This window comes from Suncus etruscus, chromosome 7, assembly GCF_024139225.1.
Source record: "Suncus etruscus isolate mSunEtr1 chromosome 7, mSunEtr1.pri.cur, whole genome shotgun sequence".
Lineage (NCBI taxonomy): Eukaryota > Metazoa > Chordata > Mammalia > Eulipotyphla > Soricidae > Suncus > Suncus etruscus.
In genome coordinates this window covers 12463334-12486175 of record NC_064854.1, presented here as the reverse complement: position 1 = coordinate 12486175, position 22842 = coordinate 12463334, and the positions used below count along the sequence as shown (strand labels likewise).

Genomic DNA, 22842 nt, shown 5'->3' with positions numbered 1-22842 from the left:
ATCCGCACAGACTTTTTCTTAAAAACATTTAAGCACTGTGTTTTAGAGTGGAATGATGGGTGGGAGGCCCCACAAAGACAAACAGAAAAGGGGTGTTGCTGGGCTATGCTCCAAAATGCTGAAGGAGCTAGCAAAGGAATCACCAGAGAGTATTCAATTTCATATATAGAGTGAGGACCAATCCATGGGTCTTGAAACACTGCAAGTATTTGCGACTGTCTTCTGGGCCTCAACTTAGCCTTCAGGTCTGAAAGAGAAGGATCCACTAGACGAGTACTTGAGATGAATATAGGGGTCTTTCCACCAGCTCAGAGAAGCAACAGGCCAGTCTGTGGCCTAAGGCACTATGGTACTCAGAACCCTGGGTCTGATGTGGAGAATCTATATTTTAGGAAGTGCTAGGTCCGAAATGGTAGCACAGTGGTAGGGCATTTGCCTTGCATGGGGCTGACCCAGGATCAACCTGGGTTCTATCCCCAGCATGCCATATGGTCCCCAAGCCAGGATCTGAGCACAGAGCAAGGAGTAACCCCTGAGTGCTGCCAGGTGTGATTCATAAACCAAAAAAATTAGCAAAACATACATTTTAGGAAATTCAATTCTTACCACATGATTGGTTTTGAAATGCTTTACGTACACACACCACTTCCAGTTATTAACAGGAAGGGTTATGTAATTTTATTGTTTTGCTTTGTTTGAGGGTACGTTCAGAGGTTCTTCGGGGTTATTCCCGGCTCTGTGCTCAGGAATCACTCTTGTTGGGGTTCAAGGACCTCTATACAGTACCCAGGATCAAACCTGGGTCAGCATATGAGGTAGCGACAACATATAAGGTAGAGGGGCAAGCACCTTATTCTCTATACTGTTTCTCCGAACCTACTACTTTTATTTTTATATAGTTGGGGATTGAATAAACACAGAGATATATATATATATATATATATATATATATATATATATATATATATATATATATATATATATATAGCACATACTTTGCTACAAAGCTATGTCCTTGACCTGATCTTGGTTTTCTTTCTTTCTTTTAAAAACCTAAACAATGGTCAGGGAGTTCAGGGTCCACTTGGGTAGGCATGTGCTCCAGACCTTTGAGTTTTCTACCTGTTTCCATTTATTTAAATATAGTCTATTCCAGGGCCAGAGAGGTAGTACAGCAGTAGGGCATTTGCCTTGCACGCAGCCAATCCAGGACAGATGGTGGTTCGAATCCCGGCATCCCATATGGTCCCCAATGCCTGTCAGGAGCGATTTCTGAGTGAAGCGCCAAGAATAACCCCTGAGCGCCACCAGATGTGACCCAAAACCAAAATAATATAAATAAAAGTAAAAATAGTGCATTTCAATATACATCTTCCTCCAGAAAGCTGGATCATTTCCCTTATTCATGGCTGGTGAGTTTCCAGAGAAAAAGGAATGATGCAGAAGCCAGTCTCAACCCTGGGTTGCCAGGTGCTCTATCTCTCTCTCTCTTCTCTCTCTCTCTCTCTCTCTCTCTTTCTCTTCCTTCTCTCTCTCTATTTCTCTTCCTTCTCTCTCTCTTTCTCTCTCTCATTTTATCACACTAGGTCCTTCTGCAGAAGCAATGCAGCAGATCCAGTACCAAGGTGGCGAATGGGCCTTTTCTCTTGCTGAAGTAGTACCCTTCCTTTATTTTGATCATTCTTTGCAATTTTGTGTATATATGATCATAAATGGGAATATAGGTCTTGATGTCAAGTGGGAGTGTTGCTTTTCTGCTAGCTGTTTTCTTCATGAAGTTTATTTCTGTGGATCAGTTTCTAAACTGTCCCACTAGGAGCGTGATAACTGGGTAGAAGTAGATAACACTAGGTGAGTGTTTCTCAGAATGGGTGATACCATTACTGGGAAGAGAGGCTCTGGGTTGATACAGGACTAAATAGTATTCTTGAGTATATTGGGGAGGAGTTCAGGGTTTTTGTTGCTTATATGTTTGAGATGATACCCTCAGTGCTCAGGATCTGCTGGAGGTTTGTTTCTTCCTTTGAGCCAACTCATCTACCTGGATCATTGATTGATCTTTTTTTTTTTTTCTTTTTCCTGGAAAGGAGTGAAGGCAGGTCAAATAAGTTTGAGATCTTTTGTACTAGTTTAATTTTAAACTCAGTCAAGCACTTGAAACAGAGCAGAGCACCTTTCTGGCGCTGGGTATTATCAGTGGTTCGTCCTGTGTTCTCTGGCAGGGACAGACATTTGTCAACAACCTCCTCTGAAAGAAGCTGGGAAAGTCTTCAGCCCAACTTAAGCCAGCAGGAAGGACTCTTCTCTCTCTCTCTCTCTCTCTCTCTCTCTCTCTCTCTCTCTCTCTCTCTCTCTCTCTCTCTCTCTCCTCTCCCTCTCTCTCTCCCCCTCTCCCCCCCCCTCTCTCTCTCTCTCTCTCTCTCTCCTCTCCCTCTCTCTCTCCCTCTCTCTCTCTCTCTCTCTCTCTCTCTCTCTCTCTCTCTCTCTCTCTCCTCCTCTTCCTCCTCCTCACAATCTTTCTAAAGAAACTACTGTGAACATTTCTCTCCAGTCCCCTCCATTCCCTGAATATATCCTGAGCATTTCCTGTCAGCTTTGAGCTTTGAGCAAGAAGATTGCAAATCAGAGAAGTTTCACAGACACCCTCTCATTTTCTTCCTTGGGCAGACCAGGGGGGAGGACTGAGTTCTTTCCAGCAGAAGGAAACCAAGGCCCAGAGACAACTACAGCTGGGAAAAAACAAAAACAAAAACAAAAACAAAAAAACTGGCTCTAAGCTTAAACTAGGGAGACTGTGAAAGAGGATGGGAGATCCTAGGGATCGCCTTTGCAGAGGATGAGGAAGTCCTTTGCAACCCTGTGACATTTTTCCTCTTGACAACTACACTCGGGGCTCAGGCCCAGCATCTGTTTGAGTTCTCTTGTGTGAATGGAGTGGGATAGTATCCCTAGGGGCTCTTTTGGGGTCACTCTTAGACTTCCCATTCAGAAAAGGGGAAATCGATCCAGCTTAGGAGGTCCTCACCACCACCACCACCAGTCACCATCCCCTAGCCTAGGCTATACATCATCTTATGCTGGTTCCACCCATCCCCTAAGGATCTATAGAGCTCCTGGGGCTCCTGAGCTGCTCCCCACACACGTTTTAGTTCTGCTCAGAAAGGGAGCAAACTGAAAACGAAACAGCCCTAAACATAATCCAGGCCCTGAGCGAGCACACACACAGAGAGGAGCTCCCGAAGGGGGGGATGAGAAAAAGGAAAGAGTGGGGTTAGAAATTAGAAGATGGGGAGAGAGGAGGGAGGGGAGGCAGTAGAAGGGGCGGGGCGAGCGGCAACAGTTGACAGGAGGCGGGGCGGGGCGGGGGCAAGCGTCAGTGGGCGGGGCGTCCTGGGAGGGGCGGAGCGGGCGGCGAGAAACTGACAGACAGGGGGCGGGGCTAGAGCCAATGGGCGGGCCGTTATTGGGCGGGACTGTGGCAGGGGCGGGGGCGAAGGCGAGTGGGAGGGGCGGAGGCGGAGGGGCGGCAGTGGGCGGAGATATGCTGGCCGGTGGGCGGAGCTTTCGTGGGCACGGCGCGGGTGAGTGGGCGGGGCGTATGCTAATGAGCGATCTGCGGTGGGCGGAGCGCCGGTGTGTGGGAAGGGCTACGCCGGCTGATGAACGGTGACGGGCGGGGCGAACTGCCGTGGGCGGGGCTGCCGTGGGCGGGGCTCCGGTGAGTGGGCGTGGCTTGAGGAGGGCGGGCCGGGTGGCACGGGGTGGCACCGGGCGGCAGCGGGCTCCGGAGTCTGGCGCGGAGGATGGCGGCGAGCGGGCTGCTGGGCCGTTTGGTGCCGGGCCGCCTGGCCGGGCTCGCGGCGAGCGCGGGGCTCCGGGCGACTTCGGGGTTCGGGACCCGCGCCCCCGCCGCGCCCCGCGGGCTGAGCGCCCCGTACCCGGCGCTGAGCGCGCAGGCGGCCCGGGACCCCGCCGGCTTCTGGGGGCCGTTGGCGCGCGAGGCGCTGCAGTGGGACGAGCCCTACGGGCGCGTGTGGGACTGCGACTTCAGCGCCGGCAGGATCGCCTGGTTCCTGGGGGGCCGCCTCAACGTGTCGGGTCAGTACCAGCCAGCCGGGACCCCCACGTTCTCCCTGGCACCTAGGGGGGCCGGGGAGCCGTGGCCAGCCGCCCGGAGCGCTCCGCCGGGCGCCCCAGCCCCGCACTCCCTCGCACCCGGGTGGCTCCACATCCCTCCCACTCTGCACCCCCAGTCCACTCTGGCTCGGCCCAGCTCTTGGGGATCCCCCCCTCTGGATGTCAGACCGCGCCTACAGGTCCCACTTCTTGATCAGCTGTTGCTAAAGTTTTTAGGGGGGTAGGGAGAGGGTGTTGGGTAGCTGGGAGCAGGCTGATCCCCAAATTGCAAAGCTCGAGTCCTGGAGCCCCTTAGCCGAAAAAGCATTTCCCTGGTTCAATTTGGGGGCGCCCTTGTGTCTGTCTGGCTGTGGGGTTTGGTTTCTGTGGTTGTCAGTTTTCTCTCCCTGTTCCACACCCCACTCCAGTGGACCAGAAGTTCTGTGTCCCGTTGGGCCTTCTAGTACTGTTCCCTGTTCCCCATGCCCCCCCTTAAACTTCTCTTAGGGTTTGGCTTGCGGGAAGGATGATGACATCACCTTGTGCCCGTGCCCGGGGCCAGCTGAGGAGGAACCAAGACCGACCCAGCTGTTCTGGAGTAATAGGCCTGGGGCCTGTGTGGCCCTAGGGAGGTCAGAGGCCTTAGGAGGGGTATGGAGGAAGGGTGAGGTCTCCATTTGCTGAGGTCTGGGGTGTCCCCGGAGATCTGCTGCTCTGAGTTTGATTTTTGTTTTGTTTTGTTTTGTTTTGTTTTGTTTTGTTTTGTTTGGGCCACTCCTGGCCGTGGTTCAGGGCTTACGCTTGCCTTGATGTTTAGGGATCATTTCTACAGATGCTTAGGAGACCCTGTGTGGTGCCAGGTCAGCAGAGTGCAAGGCAAGGATTTGAACCCCTAAACTGGATCTTGGGCACCAAGAGTGGCAGTTCTGCATGGCAGTAGTGTCCTGTCCAAGCCCCGAACTGGTGTGACAATCCAGTGTCTCTGTGCATCATTGTCTTCTCTGGGCCTCTATTGAGGCCTCCATAAAATGGCTTGTTTTTGTTCACCAGCCAGGCAAGTTCTGAGGGCAGAGTGCCCAGAGGCATGGAAGAGGCTTACATATTTACTTAAGAAATAGTTGTAAATGAAAGGTAGCACAGTCAGTATTAGCATGGAATAATATATGATTTACTACAATTGTTTTTCAAAGAAAGAAATAAGGAGGAGGGTCTGATTCGGGGGTTAGATTGCATCTTACTCTCTGGTTTCTTCTGGATAAGCTCTGAGATCAAACTTCTCTGAAACAGAAACAGTAACAAGTGTCCTTGATCTAGTCGAACAATTAGCTGAGTTGGTAGGATGTGGCTTTTTAGGGGAAGAAAATGAGGGCCGAGTGTGGACCCAGGACCTTGCAGACAGCTGCCTCACGTTGAGCTGCAGCCATATTCAGAGGAGACTGGGTGGGAGGGCCTCATAGCTCCTACAGAAAATCCCACTCACCTACCAGAGGCAGGTGTCGGCAGCAGGTGGCATTTCTACCATCTTTGGCTTACGTTTCCTAGGCATAGGCCCCATCACAGTCCCCCCCTTAGCCAGAGACTGGTAGGTAATACAGAAAGTGCATTGGTTGAAGGCAGGTGTCGACAGCAGGTGGCATTTCTGTCATCTTTGACTTATGTTTCCTGGGCATAGGCCCCATCACAGCCCACCCCCCCTTAGCCAGAGACTGGTAATGCAGAAAATGCATTGGTTGAAAGCAGCTTCCCAGAAGCACCATCACATTGTGTGCTCAGCCCCTCTCTATCAGTGACCCTCTGCCCTCGCCATCAGCTCCACATCATCAGAGGTGACAGCATGGGAAACTGTAGTTTTATCTGAAGCAGCTGATTCAGGGGTCCTCAGAGTGTGCCCCTTGGACCCATGCCATGCCTCGGGACCATGAAAACAGCTTGGCAGGTGCCAGCACTGATGGTTGGACCAAGAAACCCTAGTGTGGGCCCCAGTCCACTACATGTCCGGGACTGAGACGAGACCTTTATCCCCTCATTCACAAACCCAGGCGAGGAAGCACCTCTGAACTAGGCAGAATTGGGGACCAGTGTCCTGGAGATGAATAGTAACCCAACAAAGGGGCAGAAGAGGGGACGATAGGATGGTTTGGTGTTTGAGAAAGGTGTCTTTGGAACCATTCTTTGCTGTCTGCCTTTATTCTTCTTGCCTTGAGTTCCCCCACTTGCAAATGTGGGGAGTGTGTCATGTGTTTCTGTTGTACAAAATAATATTGTTACACATCCAGCTACCTTCCCCTGCCCCCCCACCACAAGCTCCTTGGGATGAGCTAAGAGTTTGGTTCCTCTCCAGTGTCTGTGGCTCAGGACTTTGGACAGAGCCTGGCAGGGACTGATCTCTGAGTCCCAGGCCAAGGAGAAGAAGCATTTGCCTGGTTCTCACTCTAGTCTGGCACCTGAGCTGGACTTTTTGATTGAGCCTGATCTTGGCTTCTAGGCTGAGCTTTACTGGGATTGTGCCCAGTAGATGATTTTGAGTCTTTTGGGTCTCTCGGCATCTGCTAGGGCTGTGGGGAGCTCCCAGAGACAAGGGTCAAGCATACTTAGGCTGCTTTTGATGAACTGGGTTTCACCTTGATACACCTAGGGCTCTCTTGAGCTTGCCATTTGAAAAATGCTTGCAAAGCGCACCACACTCTCTTTGTTATGCCATGTGCACCCAACCGCTGTTATTTATTAACAAAGCTGGGCAGGGGGGTGGACAGCTGGGATCTGAAAGCTGACCTTCAGCCAAGCTGCCTATCTAGTGCAGTTTTTTCCTCTGGGTAGGGCCTTTGGGGATGCTCCTAACCAGCTTGCCCTAGTTGGGAAGCAGACGATGGAGCAGAGGCAGGTAGCTGGCTGACTTGACTCCAACAGCCCATTTTTGGACAGCCAAGTGACCCTGGTTGGGTCAGGGTATCAGACCCTGCCCCCTGTCAGTGGCTTTGATGTGAAACTACTTTTGCAAGCAGGCTCTGTAGAAAACTGGCTTTTGAAAAGGATTCTTTCTTGTCTTTAAAATTTAACTCTTCCCTTCTCTGGGTTCCACAGGTTTTATTCCCTCCAGGGATAGGATAGTTGGGGAGGGATGCTTACGCAATGACAAATGTGAAATCTGATGATGGCCTTTGTTGTTTTTGAACACGCAACTAAAGTTTTCTAAGCACCACATTTTAAATTAATTAATTAATTAATTTTGGTTTATTTGGGTTACACCCGGGGCTCTCAGGGGTTCCGTGCTCAGAAAGTATTCCTGGCAGGCATGGGGTTCCATATGGGATGCTAGAATTCAAACCATCATTCGTCTTGGGTCAGCTGCATGCAAGACAAATGCCTTACTGCTGTGCCATCTCTCCAGTCTCTAAGCACCACGTTTTGAGCCTGAATTTTTTTTATTGTTTTGGTTTGGTTTGGTTTTGGGTCACACCCAGTGGTGCTTTGGGGTTATTCCTGACTCTGCACTCAGAAATTATTCTGGGCAGACTCAGGGAATCATATGGGATGCAGGGGATTGAACCCAGGGCAGCCATGTCCAAGGCAAACACCCTCCCCACTGTGCTATCACTCCAGTTCTTGAGCTGGATTTTTGTTTGGAGTAGATGTATCCCACACTTCAAGTGAAAGTGGAGAGAAACTATTTTAAACCAAGTGTTGGTTGGCTTTCTAGAATTTTCTCTGTAGCATTTTTTTTTTAATGACAGGTCTCCAGTACCTTTGAAAGCAGGCAAAGAGCTCTGTCACTCCGCTCTTACGTGCTTCAGCAGTTCCTTCTTAGTGCTTAAAATACTTGTGTTTAGCCCTTCACGCCCATCTCTGAAGTGTTACCCAGGTCTTTGGGGAGTCCTCCTCAAAGAGACGCAACATGCTCCCCCAGTTGTCTGCAGCTTCAAGTAGTGAATGCTTCTGAGAAATTGGCAAATACAATTGCGACTGATGTCATCTTTTAAAATGGGCCAGGGAGATTTTATAGTTGAAGAAAAAAATTCATTAAAAATCCTTTTGTGAATATTAACTTCCTTATTTTGATCAAAACTTGATTTTTTTTTTTTGGACGTGGGTTTACTTAATGTTGGAGAGGGGGTGGATACATTGAAAAAATTGACAAAAGTTCTTGAAAATGCTTATGTGAGTCTGTGTCACATTTATAATAAAAATCATAGTCCTCTTGTTATTTTTTTTTATAAACAAGGCACTGAATTGGGGAACCATCAACCCGCATTTGCTTTACTGCCTTGGGACAGTAAACTTATCACACTGTTGTGAACTATTGATGGGCCCATTATATAGATGTGAGAAAAAGGAAAGGACTTGCACATGGAGCAGATTCCCTCAGATCACAGAAACTGGCCCCTGGATCCATGAACACACAAATTCTCATGGTGATGACTTTTGTTGGGTCTTTACAGCTGCTTAGGAGAGAAAGGTGGTTCGTCGTTCTTCCCTTCCGCTGTGGTCATGCATCATGGTGACACAGACCTTAGCTTTCTAGACTTTGGGACACAGATAAGGGAGAGAGTGTTCAGCACTGACCTTTGTTCCCAGAGTACATACCAGGGGATAGTGAGCGCTAAACAGTGGGGGCCACTAAGTGGAAGGGAAGAGTGTTGTGTGCTGGGATTTTGAAAAAGATTTGAAATGATTTGGGGGTTTGAGTAACTATTGGATTGTGCCAAGTCCTTGCTCAACTCTTCCTGGAAATGTCTTTGGATAGAATTAAAAACAGAATCCTGGGATTGGAGATATAGTACACCAGGTAGGGAACTTGACTTGCATGTGACCAACCTGGGTCCAATTCCTGTATTCCAAATGGTCCCCCAAGTATCGCCAGGATAAACTTCTGAGTGTAGAGCCAGGAGTAACCCCTAAACGTCTCTGGGTATGCCCTCCAATACAGAACAAAACAAAACAATCCCAGAGATAGAAGTATTTTGTCCTTTTCTGTGCCTCCTTTCTCCATTATTTTTCTCCCTCCCTTTGAGGCCATAGGAGCAACCACTGCTAATGGTGTTAACCCATACTCCTATGACCTTTCTGTCACCCAAGTTCCTGCACTGAACTTGCTCACCGTGTCATCTTGAGAGTCATCAAGACTGTAGCATCGAACTGAGCCAGGCTTATTCCTGTCAAAACTGCTGAGCCATGCTACCAGGCACAAAGAACTCTCAGATGGCATCTGATCCCTCCCAGGATCAGGCACCCTTGGACTAGAAAAGAGATATTTAGATTAAATCACAAGTATGTTCTCTTGAGATAGTGAGAATGGACAGACACCCTCAACTCTGGAGTATAAGTTTTATTGGTGACACCTTCCGGGTATTTGGCAGGAAGTGTTTGTCCTGGAAATGGGTTCAAGATTTTCCCCAGGATCCTGCCAATATCATGTTTATCCCCAGAGGACTTCCTGAAAACCTCCACAAGTTTATCAACAGTGCAGGGAAGATAGAGCTTTGCCAGGAGAGGTTTATCTCTGGAAGTAAGTAACTCTGTGTTAAAGGGCCTGAATGGGACAACATTGGTTAAGAAATTACTTCCCTGAGTGATGAAAAAAATCACTTAAGCTTCTTACTCCTGCTTAAAAAGTTAAGTGGTATATCAAGTAGCATGTGGTTCATTATGTAATGCTTGATTAAAACAAACAAACAAGATTCCAGGCTCCATTCTGAAAGAATGTGGTTGGTGTTTTAGGGAGCCACTGAAGGACTTTGAGGACTGTATTTGTAGGTGAAAAACATCCTTAGCCCCAAATTTGGAAAACACTAATGCAAGTGTGAGCACAGATCCTGCCTGCTGGAGATGCTCAGACTCCAACACCCAGTTAGCATTCACCCCCAACACCCTTGAATTCTGTTAGGGCTGAGAGTGTCAGGCCCAGTCTTACCTGTTCATGAGAGACTCACACATTTCTCTACTTGCTTGGGTTAGAAAGCCCTTTAGGCTATCAAGAATTTGGGGGTCTGGATTTGGCCCAAACAATGGAACTTCCTTCCTGGGGGAAAAGGGTGGACTCCACAGTGCTGTTCTCACCTCCATGTCTGGCGCTAATGTGGTGTCATTTCATCCCAAAAATAGCCATCCCTGAGTCAAATCTTTGCACACATCAGGGATCCACACAGAGGATGTGCTCAGTAAGAGCTTCCTAAAGCATAAATGGGAGCCAGAAGGGCTGAACCTATAGCTGGGCGGAGAGGCCATGCAAAGGCCCTGACATATATTGCCAGCAGAGCTTGGCAGTTACTTCTCTACACTACTTCTGTTTGGGAAAAGCCCGGGAGACACTGTAGATGAGGGCCTAGGTCCATATCATCTATAACAGGGAGATGCACATTGTGGGTGCTGATAGTTCTGCTGCCTCCATACCCCAAGGAGCTGAGAACATGAGAGTCAAGTTGAAACTTGTTTCTTGTCTGATTGGGTCTGGGATGACTGAGGACTAGGAAGTATAGAAGCTGAGTCCTGCCCCAACAAGGTGTCATTGTCACCTCTTGCTGGGCCTCAGGCAGATCACTCTGCCACAGTCCATCCAGAGACTGCTGGGACACAGGATCCAAATAAAGGTGGGTGAAGGCACATCAACCAGGAGACTTAGGTCAAAGGACATAGATACCTCTCTTGGGAAGTTTCTGGGTTAGGGCCACATTGAGCTCAAGGGCTGCATCTGCCACCCTCTTCCTGGTGACAGCTTAGGCAGAGACCTGGGGTGCATATGGGAGCCCCAACTTCTCCTACTGGGCCGTGGTTGGTACACAGTTCAGACTCTGTCTTTGTGGCCTCAACTAGGCATGTAGGGCTCATCAAGATCCCAGTGACCTGTCTAGAGCCACCACTGGCTGTTTCAAACTACAGCCCCCACCTCCAGAACCAGGCACCATGGGTAGGGACAGGGTACTGGTGGGAACATAGACTTGGGTTTCCTACCTCACCTTCTATTTGACACAGGCCCCAAATTCGATGCTTCTTCTGTAAAAGCTAAATACTAAACTTAGCCCCTTGAGCTCTTAATTCATATTGGACCTACAATTCCACCAAAGTCCCTTCTCTGCTTGGCGTCTCATTGTTCCTCTTCCCTAATTTGGAATAGATCTTCTCTTTTAATTCTAGAAATACCAAAGACCTATCTTGATGAGTTCATCATTTTGCCCATGATAAAACTGTATACTTTATTTATTTTTTTTGAAAAGACTTGAATAGACCCGGATATTGGAGTGATTTAGGTAGACAGCTGCTGGTCCCTGAGCTGTCTTCAGCTTCCAATGTTGGAGAAATGAGGTTATGAAATCTAGCTGTTGCAGGAGTCCTGTTATCATATAGCAGGTTATGGTCCTGTTCAAGCCAGAGGAGATCTTAGCAAATGAACATGATCCCTGTAATTTTCAGCTTCCAATAAACAGCTAGTGGGGCAGTTTCTTAGCAGGCACATGACTAAGCTTGGTAAGGGAGGGCATGAGTTGAGCAACCTCTTTCTGAAAAGTCAGTCTGGCTTTCCTGACAGTTCCCCACATCGTGGTACAGACACTGGTTTGTAATGTTTACCAGATGCCCACAAAGGCCATTTCCTAGGTGGTGACCCTTCCCTGGACATGGGCCATGCACAGATGAATGTGTGGGTATGTCCTGTTTGTATTTCAGGTTCCTCTCCATGCTGCAGGTCACAGTGCCTCCCTGCCCCTGCAGTTTTTATTAATTTAATTTACTTTATTTAAAGAGCATGTAGCACAGAATTGACAGAGCTGATCATAATACATTAGTTTCCAGTTAAGTGGGAGAGAAATTATTAAAAAACAGAAAAGAAAAAAGAAGGGAAGAAAAAAGGAAGCAAAAGGAAAAAGTGCAGCAGCAAGCCCATTTATGAAAATTATTGTATTTCCAATGAAGTCCTTAAGCCATTTTCAGAAGCTCTTACTACCAGTTGATCATTCTGTTACTCCATTTGTTTCTGAACATTAGGTAGCCTCAGAGAAACATTGGCGTCTAAATTGTTGTTCCTACAAAGATGACAGGATTAAACTTAAATGGAGTGATTGTGTAGCCGCAAAAGCACCTTTTAAGCTTGTTTGTTTGTTTGTTTGTTTGTTTGGGGGGAGCCACATTGTCAGGTGTGGCTCTGTACTCATAAATTGCTCAGGGCAGTGGTTGGTGGTTGGACCCCAGTCAGGCACATGCAAGATAAGTGTCCTACCCTCTGCACTGTCACTCTGTGGCCCCTGGCAGCCATACCTTTTAACCCTCAGGGAGTTTTTGTTTTGATTTGGGGACTTATTTCTTGCTCTCTGCTCTTTGCTGGTGTTGCCATGTATCTGGTAAGCACCTTCCCTGCTGTTTGATCTCTCCAGGCCTCAGGAAACCTTGAAAACCACAGAGTCAAGTGGGTCATGACCTACTGGGGGGGGGGGGGTCTTGATTCTCGGTGGATATGACTGAGGTGAGGCCAAGTTATTGGCTGGTTTGGGATGCTGACATAAATCCCCTGCTTCAGAGAGTTCACAGGGGATCACTCGGCACCTGCAAGCCTGTTTGTGTGTTTGCTGAGCCCAACAGTCACCCTTTTGCTCAGGAAGTGTTCTGAAAGCACAGAGTAGCCAAGGTATAGCAAGCCAGAACCTCACCTGCTCCCCTCCCTGGAAAAACACCAAGTCTAACACCAGTCACCCCCTTTTTTTAATACAGTCAACTGCTTGGACCGGCATGTGCAGACATCCCCAGAGAGTGTCGCTTTGATTTGGGAGCGAGATGAGCCTGGAACCGAAGTGCGTATTACCTACAGGTACTGTGTGAAAGCACCACTACCAGCACAAATGGGGGCACTTGCCACTTCTGGTAACAGGACTGCCCTGTTAGAGGAAGCCTACCTCACTGGATCTGGTCCTGTGAGCCTCAGGAAGGAACCAGATCTTGGGAAACGAGGACCCATCTTGCAACACAAAAGACTCTTGCTTAGATCAAGTCCTAGTATCAAGGTCTAGAGAATGACTTGTTGCAGACTGGGAGTCCACAGTTCAGCTTCAGAGATGGTCTCTCATCCCAGGAGATTCAAGCAAGGCTAGACAGGCTCTTGCACAAATGTTCCCAAACTCATTTGCCCTTGAGATCCCCTTCTCAGACAAAAAAAGTTGCTCAGAGCCCCTTCTCTCCCTGGAAATCTCCCATCTTTCAGCAGGCAAACAAAAAGTGTCCTTCCAGCTCCTTTACCCCACTCTGACATAGTAGGAGGGTGCTCCAGAGAGAAGCAAAGCAGTACACGGGTTGCTCATGAGAGTGGAACAGTGCTAGAGCCCAGGCTCATAAAGATTGGGATCTAAAGATTCTGTCTTTAAACCTGACATTTGGGGTCTGAAAGCCTACACTAGCACTTCATGTGTTCTACATAGAAAGTCCTCTTCCACATGCTACATGTGTGAATGCATGCTTGAGAGCATGCACATGTGTGTTGCAGCTACACTGAGTCTGATGACTTCTCCCACCTCCAAGAACCCCTAGTATTTAGCCTTCTGTTGGATACTGCCTAGCTTAGAGGTCTCTGAGGTTGGAGGAGACTGGGGCAGGGATGGGGATATATCCCAGTTCATCCGGGTCCCCAAGATGGAAGGAGGGGAGGTATCCTAGAATAAGAAAGCAGGTGTCTGTGCTAGGCAGTGGTTTGAGGGGTGCGATGGGCACAGGCCCTATCTCGAAGGGTACCAGTTCCTCTCAGGCCTCTCAGACTAGTTGGTGGCTGCTGACACCTCTGTGCTGTGTTTGTTCTTTTGGCCCAGTTTTCTGTCACATTTGAAAAATTGCTCTTGGCTTGTCACTAAGGCACAGATTTCCCAGGGGACACTTGCTGCAGCTCATCCCTGCCATCCCTTTTCGGGGTCTGTGTGTTTCAACCCTCAGTGGCCATACAGCAGGGAACTTAGTCCTACCAGCAGACCTAGGCAGATTGACTGTCAGCTGGTTTCCCTGCTCTTCCTCTTCCTCCTTCAGCTTGTTGAGTGAAAAATGAAGAAACATAGTGGGACGGGAGGCCCAAGAAGGAGATGTTGGGCCCTATATTTCTGATGGCATATTCCAGCTGGGGTCACCAGGTGGGTTGTGTGGGAGCCCCTTTTCTAGCTGCAGATCCATTTCCTAATGCCAAGGCTGCCCTGGATAAAAAAAAAAAAATCCTAAGAATCCAGATAATATTGGTGTATTTAGGCACAGAATTGCCTCTTGTCTCTCCAAAGATAGTCTTAGCTGGACATGGTTGTACAGGTCTTAACTGGGCTCATCTCAAATGACTATATGCATCTGTTTTCAGTTTTAATAAAAAAGAGTTCATGCTGGTGGCCACTAAATAAAGGCTTTGGATGGGAGATTTTTTTTTCTATTCTGCCCTTTCAGAGGAAAGCTATCCTGGTTCAGTATAGATGCTACTAGGCTGCTAGTGGAGCCCAGAGCTCCAAACAAGGATCTGGTGAGACACAGGTCTAGAAGCAAATGTTGATGCAGAAAATAATACACACAGTAAACGGGTTCAGGAAATCCACCACACAAGCCTTCTGCTTTTAAGACAGAAAGCAGCTCAGTGAAGGAAGACAGAAGAATGAGTGCCTGCCTTCCTCAAACCCTTACTTTTATTGACAAGAATTAGGCCACACCGTAGGGTGGGAGAGGAATAAGTAGGGAATAATCCAATAATCCCATCACCAGATCACACCCTAGGATGGAGTATGAATATTGATTAGGGTAGGAGCAATAATCCAACACTTTCCTGTCCCAAGTCTCCTGTAGCAGCATTTTGGATGTCTCCATATCGTCCTGAGCTTTATTTGCCCAAATGCCTAGGCCGGACTGGGAGCCTCTGATATTACCCAATGCCCCTGGGGCCATGTGAGTGGCTACACTGCCGGTGGCTGCAGTTTCCAGAGACCAGGCCTCCTGGGTTTCTAGATCTTGGGAGTCACAAGTCTCCATGGTAACAAGTCTCCCAGTTCTCCCACCGGTCCCCAGATGGCCTGCACACAGAAATCCCTCACTTGATTTCCTGTCGCCTTAGGGACAGGAGATGGCAGGACGGCAGACCCAGGATCCATTTCGGGGAAGGCATTGTGAACCTTAGTTTTGTTGGCACAGAAATTGGCCGCTTTCACTGCTCAGATCTCTGTGACTTTGGTTAGGGCCGCCTTGTGCTAGCGAGGGGAACATGTGAGGCCACATAATCCACCGCCAGTAAAATGATGTAACAATTCTGCCCAACTGTGTGTGTGAGCTGGAGGAAAGAGAAAGTTGAAATGAGATCAACCTAAATTTATAGATCGCTTATTCAGGACCAGGAATGTTGTAAGAATCATCCCTGAGTTATTCTACTTAGGTTTTATTTATTAAGTATCTTAATGAGTGCCGGAGAGATAGCACAGCGGTAGGGTATTTGCTTTGCATTCGGCCAACCTGGGAGGGACCCGGTTTGATTCCCGGCACTCATATGGTTCTCCAGCCTGCCAGGGGCTATTTCTGAGTGCAGAGCCAGGAATAACTTCTGAGCACCGCTGGGTGTGGCCCAACAACCAATCAACCAATTAATCAATCAATAAAGTTTTTTTTAAATATTAAATATATTTTAATGAATTTACTTAATTTAGGGATTTTTTTTATATTTGTGTTAGTTTGACATGTTTAACCAGGGCAGCTTACTATCCACCTACCACCTAGGTGGTATGAAATATGAAAAGACTTTCATATTTATGTCTTCCTGGAGTTGTGGGTGGGATTGGAGGACAGCCTCAAACATGGCTCAAAATCCAGTAGAGCCACACTTAGGGTTCAGGGGCTTCCAAGGCCACACCTTGTAGTGTTCAGTGAAGGGGGGGGAGTGTGGTGATGATGTTTGAATTGGGGGTTTAGACATGTACCCCCTGTGCTATTTTATAATTTTAATATTTTATAATATTATTATAATATAATAAAATATAATATATCTTATAATGTTATACTATTTTATTTACCTAGCACTCCTATCTCAAACTTATTTGGGGTGCATTTCACAGTGAATCCATATTTCACAGTGACATCCATATTTCTTTAGTTGCTTGGGTGGTTTTCTCTTTGTCATACAAATTTGGAAATTTGTTTATGTGTAATATTATGTGTGGGGAATAGTGACTAGAAGTTCATCACTTCTGTAACCAGATCCCTATTGGGGTGCCAAACAGTGACTTGTTGTCCCCCCAAATCGTTTTGTATGTATTCTCATCACCATCTTTATCCCCAGCAGTGACTATACTTCTGCATTTTTCTCATCAGTAGGAATAACCTTTTTGTTTTGTTTTGGGCCACATCTGGCTCTGTGCTCAGGGATTATTCCTGGTGGGCTTGGGGATTGAACCTGAATCAGCTGTGTGCAAGACAAACACCCTCCCTGCTCTGCTATTGTTCTGGCCCCTAGTTATGATTTTTGACCAATGCTAACAAAGAACAAGACTATTCATGAAAGTAATTGATTTGAATGACCTTAGGTGGAGCCACAAAGACCAAGTGGTGGACTCACCAAGTGGTGCAGATGCCTTGAGTGTCACATAGTATGCCACCCAATCCTCTGGATTTAACTCATGGAACTGGTTCCTAATATGGTGTCAGGGCCCTTAAAATGCCAGTGACATGTGTATCACCAGCAAACCAGCAACACTAGAAACACCAGCAGTCACACCATCATTTTCCCTGTGCCCAGGTGGACAGGTGCATCTGTGCATAGGTAGGTACATTGCTCCCTCTTCAGGCATATTCCATCTCCATCTCCCTTTTCTGTGTTCCCATATACATTCTGAACTCCATCTCCTGGCTTGCATTCTTGAGCCTGCATGCCTGAGGATGCCAATGATGTCAGGTAGTGCCTCTGGAGATGGTATGCTGAATTCCAACGCTTCTCTGGAACAGTGCCAGTTGGCACTGCCCAGCGGGCTAAGTCAAGGTGTTCCCTGTAGGGCGAGTATGGGGCTTTGGCACAGCGTCATCAGACTTGGTTCAGTGGTGCTTTCTCCTTCCGAGAGAAGAAGAGGCATCGGAGTCTTGCTCACAGGGGGTGCCCACATACCTCTCTCAGAAAAGGACATAGCTGTCGCTTAAGGCCAGGAAGGAGGCTGGAAGGCAAGCCCATCCCCATTCTCCTATTCCCAAAGGGGTGTGTTGTGAGACAAACAGAGGAGGCAGTTCACCTTGTGGTATACCAACCCTGGGTCCCCCCTGTGCTACCCAAAGCCTTTGGCAGTGAGAGCTGGGGAGAACTGGGAAGTGGGGAGTATCATGTGCCTAAGTTGTGTGGCCACATCAGACTCTCTCAGCAGATCTTCAGAGCTTCTCTAGTGCAGGATCTGCAGGATCTGTTTCTAAAAGGTTTCCTTTCACAGCATGTTGGAACAGGCAGATTCTAGACAGGTTTGTATTGAGGAAATCCAAGCCTTGCCTGAAGGATCATGGTAGATGACTCTAGGAAACTATTATCAGGGTGTGTACCTTCTTCTCACTAAGTCCAGGGACTGGCCCAGGGATTTCCCTGCTGACTAGGATGCAAGGCCCAGGGAATGGGGGGTGGATGTCCCCAATCAGAGGGTGAGGAAGTGGTGAGTGCTGTGGGGCAAGCATTTATGGTAGCTCTGAAGAGTTTTTGCCTGAGAGACCAAGAGGAAATTGGAACTTGAATCTCTTAGAATTCCATTCACTCCTGTACCCTGAGACCCATGACCATGAACCTGAGTGTCTCTTCATCACAGGGTCTCAGATGGGATTAGCAGGGGCTGCAATGGTGAGATGGTTACTACGGTTATGAAAATATGCAGTGGGGCCAGGCATCACATGTACAGTGGGTCCTACCTGGAGAGCGTGATTTTCTTGGTTATGGTGGTTCCATTTGGATCTTCTTATTAGAAAACTCCTTGGGGGTGGGGGGGGTGGTTCTTAGAGGCAGTGGAGGGAGGGCAAGATTTAGGGGGGAAAGTTTCAGCTATGCAAGTCCCTGGACTTCCTTCAGTTTCCACTCTTCATCTGCAAAATGGGGCCCTGTGTCTCGTGCACTTGGTGGCTGAATGTCTGCAGCAGGCAGGCAACCAGTGCTGAGAGCCCTAAGGTGGCATCTGGTCAGGACTGGGTGCGGGAAAGTCAGCAGAAATCTTGAGGGATCAAGTCCAGTGACCCCGCGGCTCCTGCACTGAGAGATGCAAGTTGGACATTTCAGAGTGACATAAGCAGAACATAACCTGGTGGGGGGAACTGAGTCAGCTGAAAAAAGCAGCCTCTAGGCCCCTTATTGCATCTGACCATTGTACCTGTTCCCCACAACCCCGAATTAATTCCATTAGTAAACAAACTGCCTAATAATTGAAGGGGAGTATCCTCCCGCCTGGCAGAATGATGAGGTGGCTGGGTGGGGATGACAAAGTCATTTCTCAAGGCGCCCCGTATCTAGGACTATGCCTGGCATGCAGGGCAAAGTCCGGTTGCTCGCTGCTTAGGGAGGAAAAGCCAATCCAAATCAGGGTGGCCTTCTGCCGAGACAGAGCGGCCGGGGCCAGCGCTCTTTCCCCTGCTGACCTCTGACTGCTATTGCGAAACTAGGGTGGGATCTGCCTGTCAGCGCCTGCCGTCTGGTAAAATTCAGCCTTGTTTAGAGTGTGCTGGCCTGGAGCCAGCGTTAGCCTCTGCTTAGGACTAGCTCCAGTGCAGAATCTGGGAATGTTTTGCATTGAATTTGCACTTCCTTTGGGCCATGAAGGCTCTGAGTGTGTCCAGCTTTAGAACTCCCACTGGCAGCACTAAACCGGGCCAATAGAGTTTTATTTATCTTGATGCCAGGGCGTCACCTCCATGAGCCCCTTTCTAAGAATTAGCTGGGCATAAATTCCTTGGAAGAGCAACATATAAGCCAAAGCTTTTTTTTTTTTTTTTTGAGACAGGGGCCTCATGTTTGTAGCCCTTCTGCTGTTGAGGGAGGATTGAGAGCTGGACTGGGAAGACTGGAGGGTTCCTCGAACCTCTTGGTTTTCTGCACCTGTGGGTGCATCTTTGTAATCATCCCTCCCTCTTATCCTTTAGTCCCCTACTTCTCATTCATCGCAGGTGGCCTCCAACCGAGGTCACGTGTAAGGTAGACTTGAAAAATCCAGCTCCTGCTTTATGGGAGTGAGCCCCTCACCTGTAGCATCAGAGAAGTGCTCCCTTTGGTTGGAGGAAATCAAGGCAGCTGATACCCTGCTGCCTCTGGGTTGGCATCCTGACCCATGTGGGTTATGCTGGGGTATGCTGGTGCCTGGCAGGGGTGGGAGGTACATGACCCTGGGCCTAGACTATTATTTTCTATTTTGGCCTGCTCCAAGCTTAACGCCAACTCAGGGAGAACAAAAGGAACCAGGATCTACTCAAGCCAGCCTCTGAGGTGGGCTGGGGCACCTGTACTCTGCTTTAGCACCTTCTGGCTGACTAAGCAATGAGTGTGAGTGATTTTAGTGTGTGTCATGGGGCCACTTTTGTTCTCAGTCACCTACAAAAATCAGCAGTTGGGTTAGATAGAAATCAGTCTTTTCTGGGTCTGGTGGACACTGAGAAGAATCTGCCTTTCTTCTGTGCACTGAAACACAGAGCGCAGTGAGTTATAATGTCTGTATAAAGGCCATGCTTAGCTACATGAGTGTTTTATCCTTTCTTGGCCCAGAGTGCAGTGCCCTGCATTCCAGATCTTTCCCTGCATTCCTTGGACAAGCATAAATACACATATTAGCCTTCTGCCAGGGGAGGAGAGATAAACTGGTGCTGACTGTGGTTTAGAGAAGGGCTGCTGGCCTGCTGCTCTTTTGCCCCCACCTTCAGTCTTTTTTTTTTCTTTTTTTGGTTTTTGGGTCACACCCAGCAGCACTCAGGGGTTACTCCTGGCTCTATGCTCAGAAATCGCTCCTGGCAGGCTCAGGGGACCATATGGGATACCAGAATTGGAACCACCATCCTTCTGCATGCAAGACAAATGCTTTACCTCCATGCTATCTCTCCAGCCCCCCCCCACTTTCAGTCTTTTCTCACCCTCCAGCAGGTAGTCTTAAGCCTCCTCTGAGTGTGGCACAAGCAGGGGGACCAGGATGGGGGCGAGGCTTGACAAGTTCCCATCTGCTATCCTGTGCGGATTTCCTAGAAACACCTGTAGTGTCTGGGCAATCATAGGGAGTCATTTTTTTCTGAATAGCACGGCCTCATGTTCCCCATTGATCTGCTGGCCTTGACAGAGTTAGTAAGACAACACAAACATGGGATTGAAAGAACCTCCAAGACTATTTTGTTGGTTTGGCTTTGATTTTTGGATCCTACCCAGCAGTGCTCTGAGCTTACTCCTGGATCTGTGCTCAGGGATCACTTCATATGACGTGTATGTGGGGTGAAGGGACTGAACCTATGTCAGCTACATATAAGGAAATGCCCTCCCCACTGTACTATTGCTCTTCAAGGTGTTTTCTTTTTTAATTTGTTTTGAGGGGCCAAAGTGATAGCCCAGTGGAAAGGGTGTTTGCCTTACATGTGGCTGACCTGGGTTCAATTCCCAGGACATTCCATTTGGTTCACCAAACCTGCCAAGAGTGATTCCTAAGCACTGCCAAGGTGTGACCCAGTTCCCCCAAATTTATTTTAATGTGTTTATTTTTTTTCAATTGAGAGTCTGTGGTTAATGATATAATAATGATTTCTCTTTACATGGTTCTAATACCAAACTTATCACCAGTATAGCAATATCACTCCCAGAAGGACCCTTATGCCCCTCTATCACAATACCACACACATCCACACACACACACACATACACACACACACACACACACACCAACTCACTTGTGTAAATCTTTGGACTTTCATTGCTACCTTGTGCTCTGTAACTATTTCTTTCCTTCTGATTCTTTTCACTCAGCATAATATCCTCTAGTTCAGCCTATGTTGCTGAAAATTGCATGATTTTGTTCTTTCTTAGAGCCACACAGTATTCTATTTTGTATCTATACCACAACTTCTTGTTTCATTCACTGGTAGTTGGAAATTAGGTTTATTTCCAAATAATAAATTTGGCTATTGTACTAAGTGGGGTGATGATCATTAGGTATGCATATATTCTTTCAAATTAACGTGTGTATTTGGTAGATAGATGCCAAGAATTAGTAGTGATTGATCCCCTATAATTAGGTATGCATATATTCTTTCAAATTAACGTGTGTATTTGGTAGATAGATGCCAAGAATTAGTAGTGAGTGATCCCCTATAATTCCTTTTCAGAGAAGCTAAACCAGATAACATTCCACTAAAAATGGATGAGTTCTCATGCCCCATTTCTCACCATATCCCAGCCAGCACTAGCTGTCTCCAGACTTTTTGAAGTGTACCGTTTTCATAGGCATGGAATACTATTATTTAGGTTTAGACTTTTCTAATAATCTTTGTTATTTTGCTTTGCATTTCCCTAATCCTGAATGACAGGAAGCACTTTTTCAGACACCTGTTGGTCATCTGTATGTCTTATTGGGAAGGTGTCTGTTCAACTTCTCACCCCATTCGTGGATGGGGTCATTGACTTCTTTTGTTGTTGAGTTTTATGAGTGTTTTTTTATAAATCTCAGATATCAACCTTTATCTGTTCTATTGTGTACAAATATTTTCTCCCATTTAGCAAGTTATCTTTTTATTAGAACCTGAGTTTCTTTTGATGTGGTTTGTAATTGGGGGGAAGGGGTGTTGGGCCACACACGGTGATGCTCAGGAGTTACTCTTGGCTCTGCGCTCAGAAATCGCTCCTGGCTTGGGGGCTTATATGGGACGCCGGGGGGGGGGGGGGGGGCGGGGATCAAACTTTGGTCCGTCCTAGATCAAGACGCAAGTAAGGCAAACGCTCTACTTCTGTGCCACCACTCCAGCCTTGTGGTTTGTAATTTGATAGAGTCCCATATGTTTATTTTAGTTTACTTTAGTTTGGATTTTGGGCAACATCTGTCCCCACATGTGTTTATTTATTTTTTGGTTTTTGGGCCACACCCATTTGACATTCAGGGGTTACTCCTGGCTATGCACTTAGAAATCTCCCCTGGCTTGGGGGGACCATATGGGACACCAGGGGATCGAACCGCGGTCCGTCCTACGCTAGCGCTTGCAAGGCAGACACCTTACCTCTAGCGCCACCTTCCTGGCCCCCACATGTGTTTATTTTTTATTTTCTTTGTCACCCTTTCATTTTTCAGTCATTCTCAAAATCTGGAGAACTCCATGTTTTCTTCAGTGTATGTTTTAGATTCTGGCTGTGGCCTTGAGTCAGACTGATGGGCTGCTGGCAGAGCTGTCTCCTAGCCCCTTTTGTCTCCTGGCCCCCTTGTCTCCTGGCCTGTCTGCAGCTGGCAAAATTGCTCTGGGAAGACCTCACTGTGGGTCTGTCTCTGTGGGACAGCAGCCCGCCTTGCCCCTGCTGCTCTCTGTGGACAGCTACCTAATGTGACCTGAGGCAGAAAGAAGCCCGGATGGAATTTGGGAGACTGTGGGGCCAGAATGAATGTGGAAACAGCCATAGAGGGCTGGTGCAGTATGTGGTGGGGCTTTTATATGTTTTTTTTATTTGGAGGCTACACTTAGAGATGCTCAGAGGTTACTCTGTACTCAGAAATCACTGCTGGCAGAGTTCAAGGGTGCAGGGGATCAAACCTGAGTCTGCTACTTGCAAAGCAAATGCCCTACCCA

General features: G+C 47.8%; 1 protein-coding gene across 1 annotated transcript in view; it reads left to right on the top strand.

The window, feature by feature from the left end:
- The first annotated feature begins 3803 nt into the window (after positions 1 to 3803).
- ACSS1 (acyl-CoA synthetase short chain family member 1) overlaps positions 3804 to 22842 on the top strand; it is a 46598-nt gene continuing 27559 nt past the window's right edge. Inside the window, exons 1-2 of the mRNA XM_049776245.1 lie at positions 3804 to 4098; positions 12811 to 12907. Of these exons, the coding sequence (XP_049632202.1) occupies positions 3804 to 4098; positions 12811 to 12907 (392 nt within the window). The remainder of the gene's footprint in view (positions 4099 to 12810; positions 12908 to 22842) is intronic.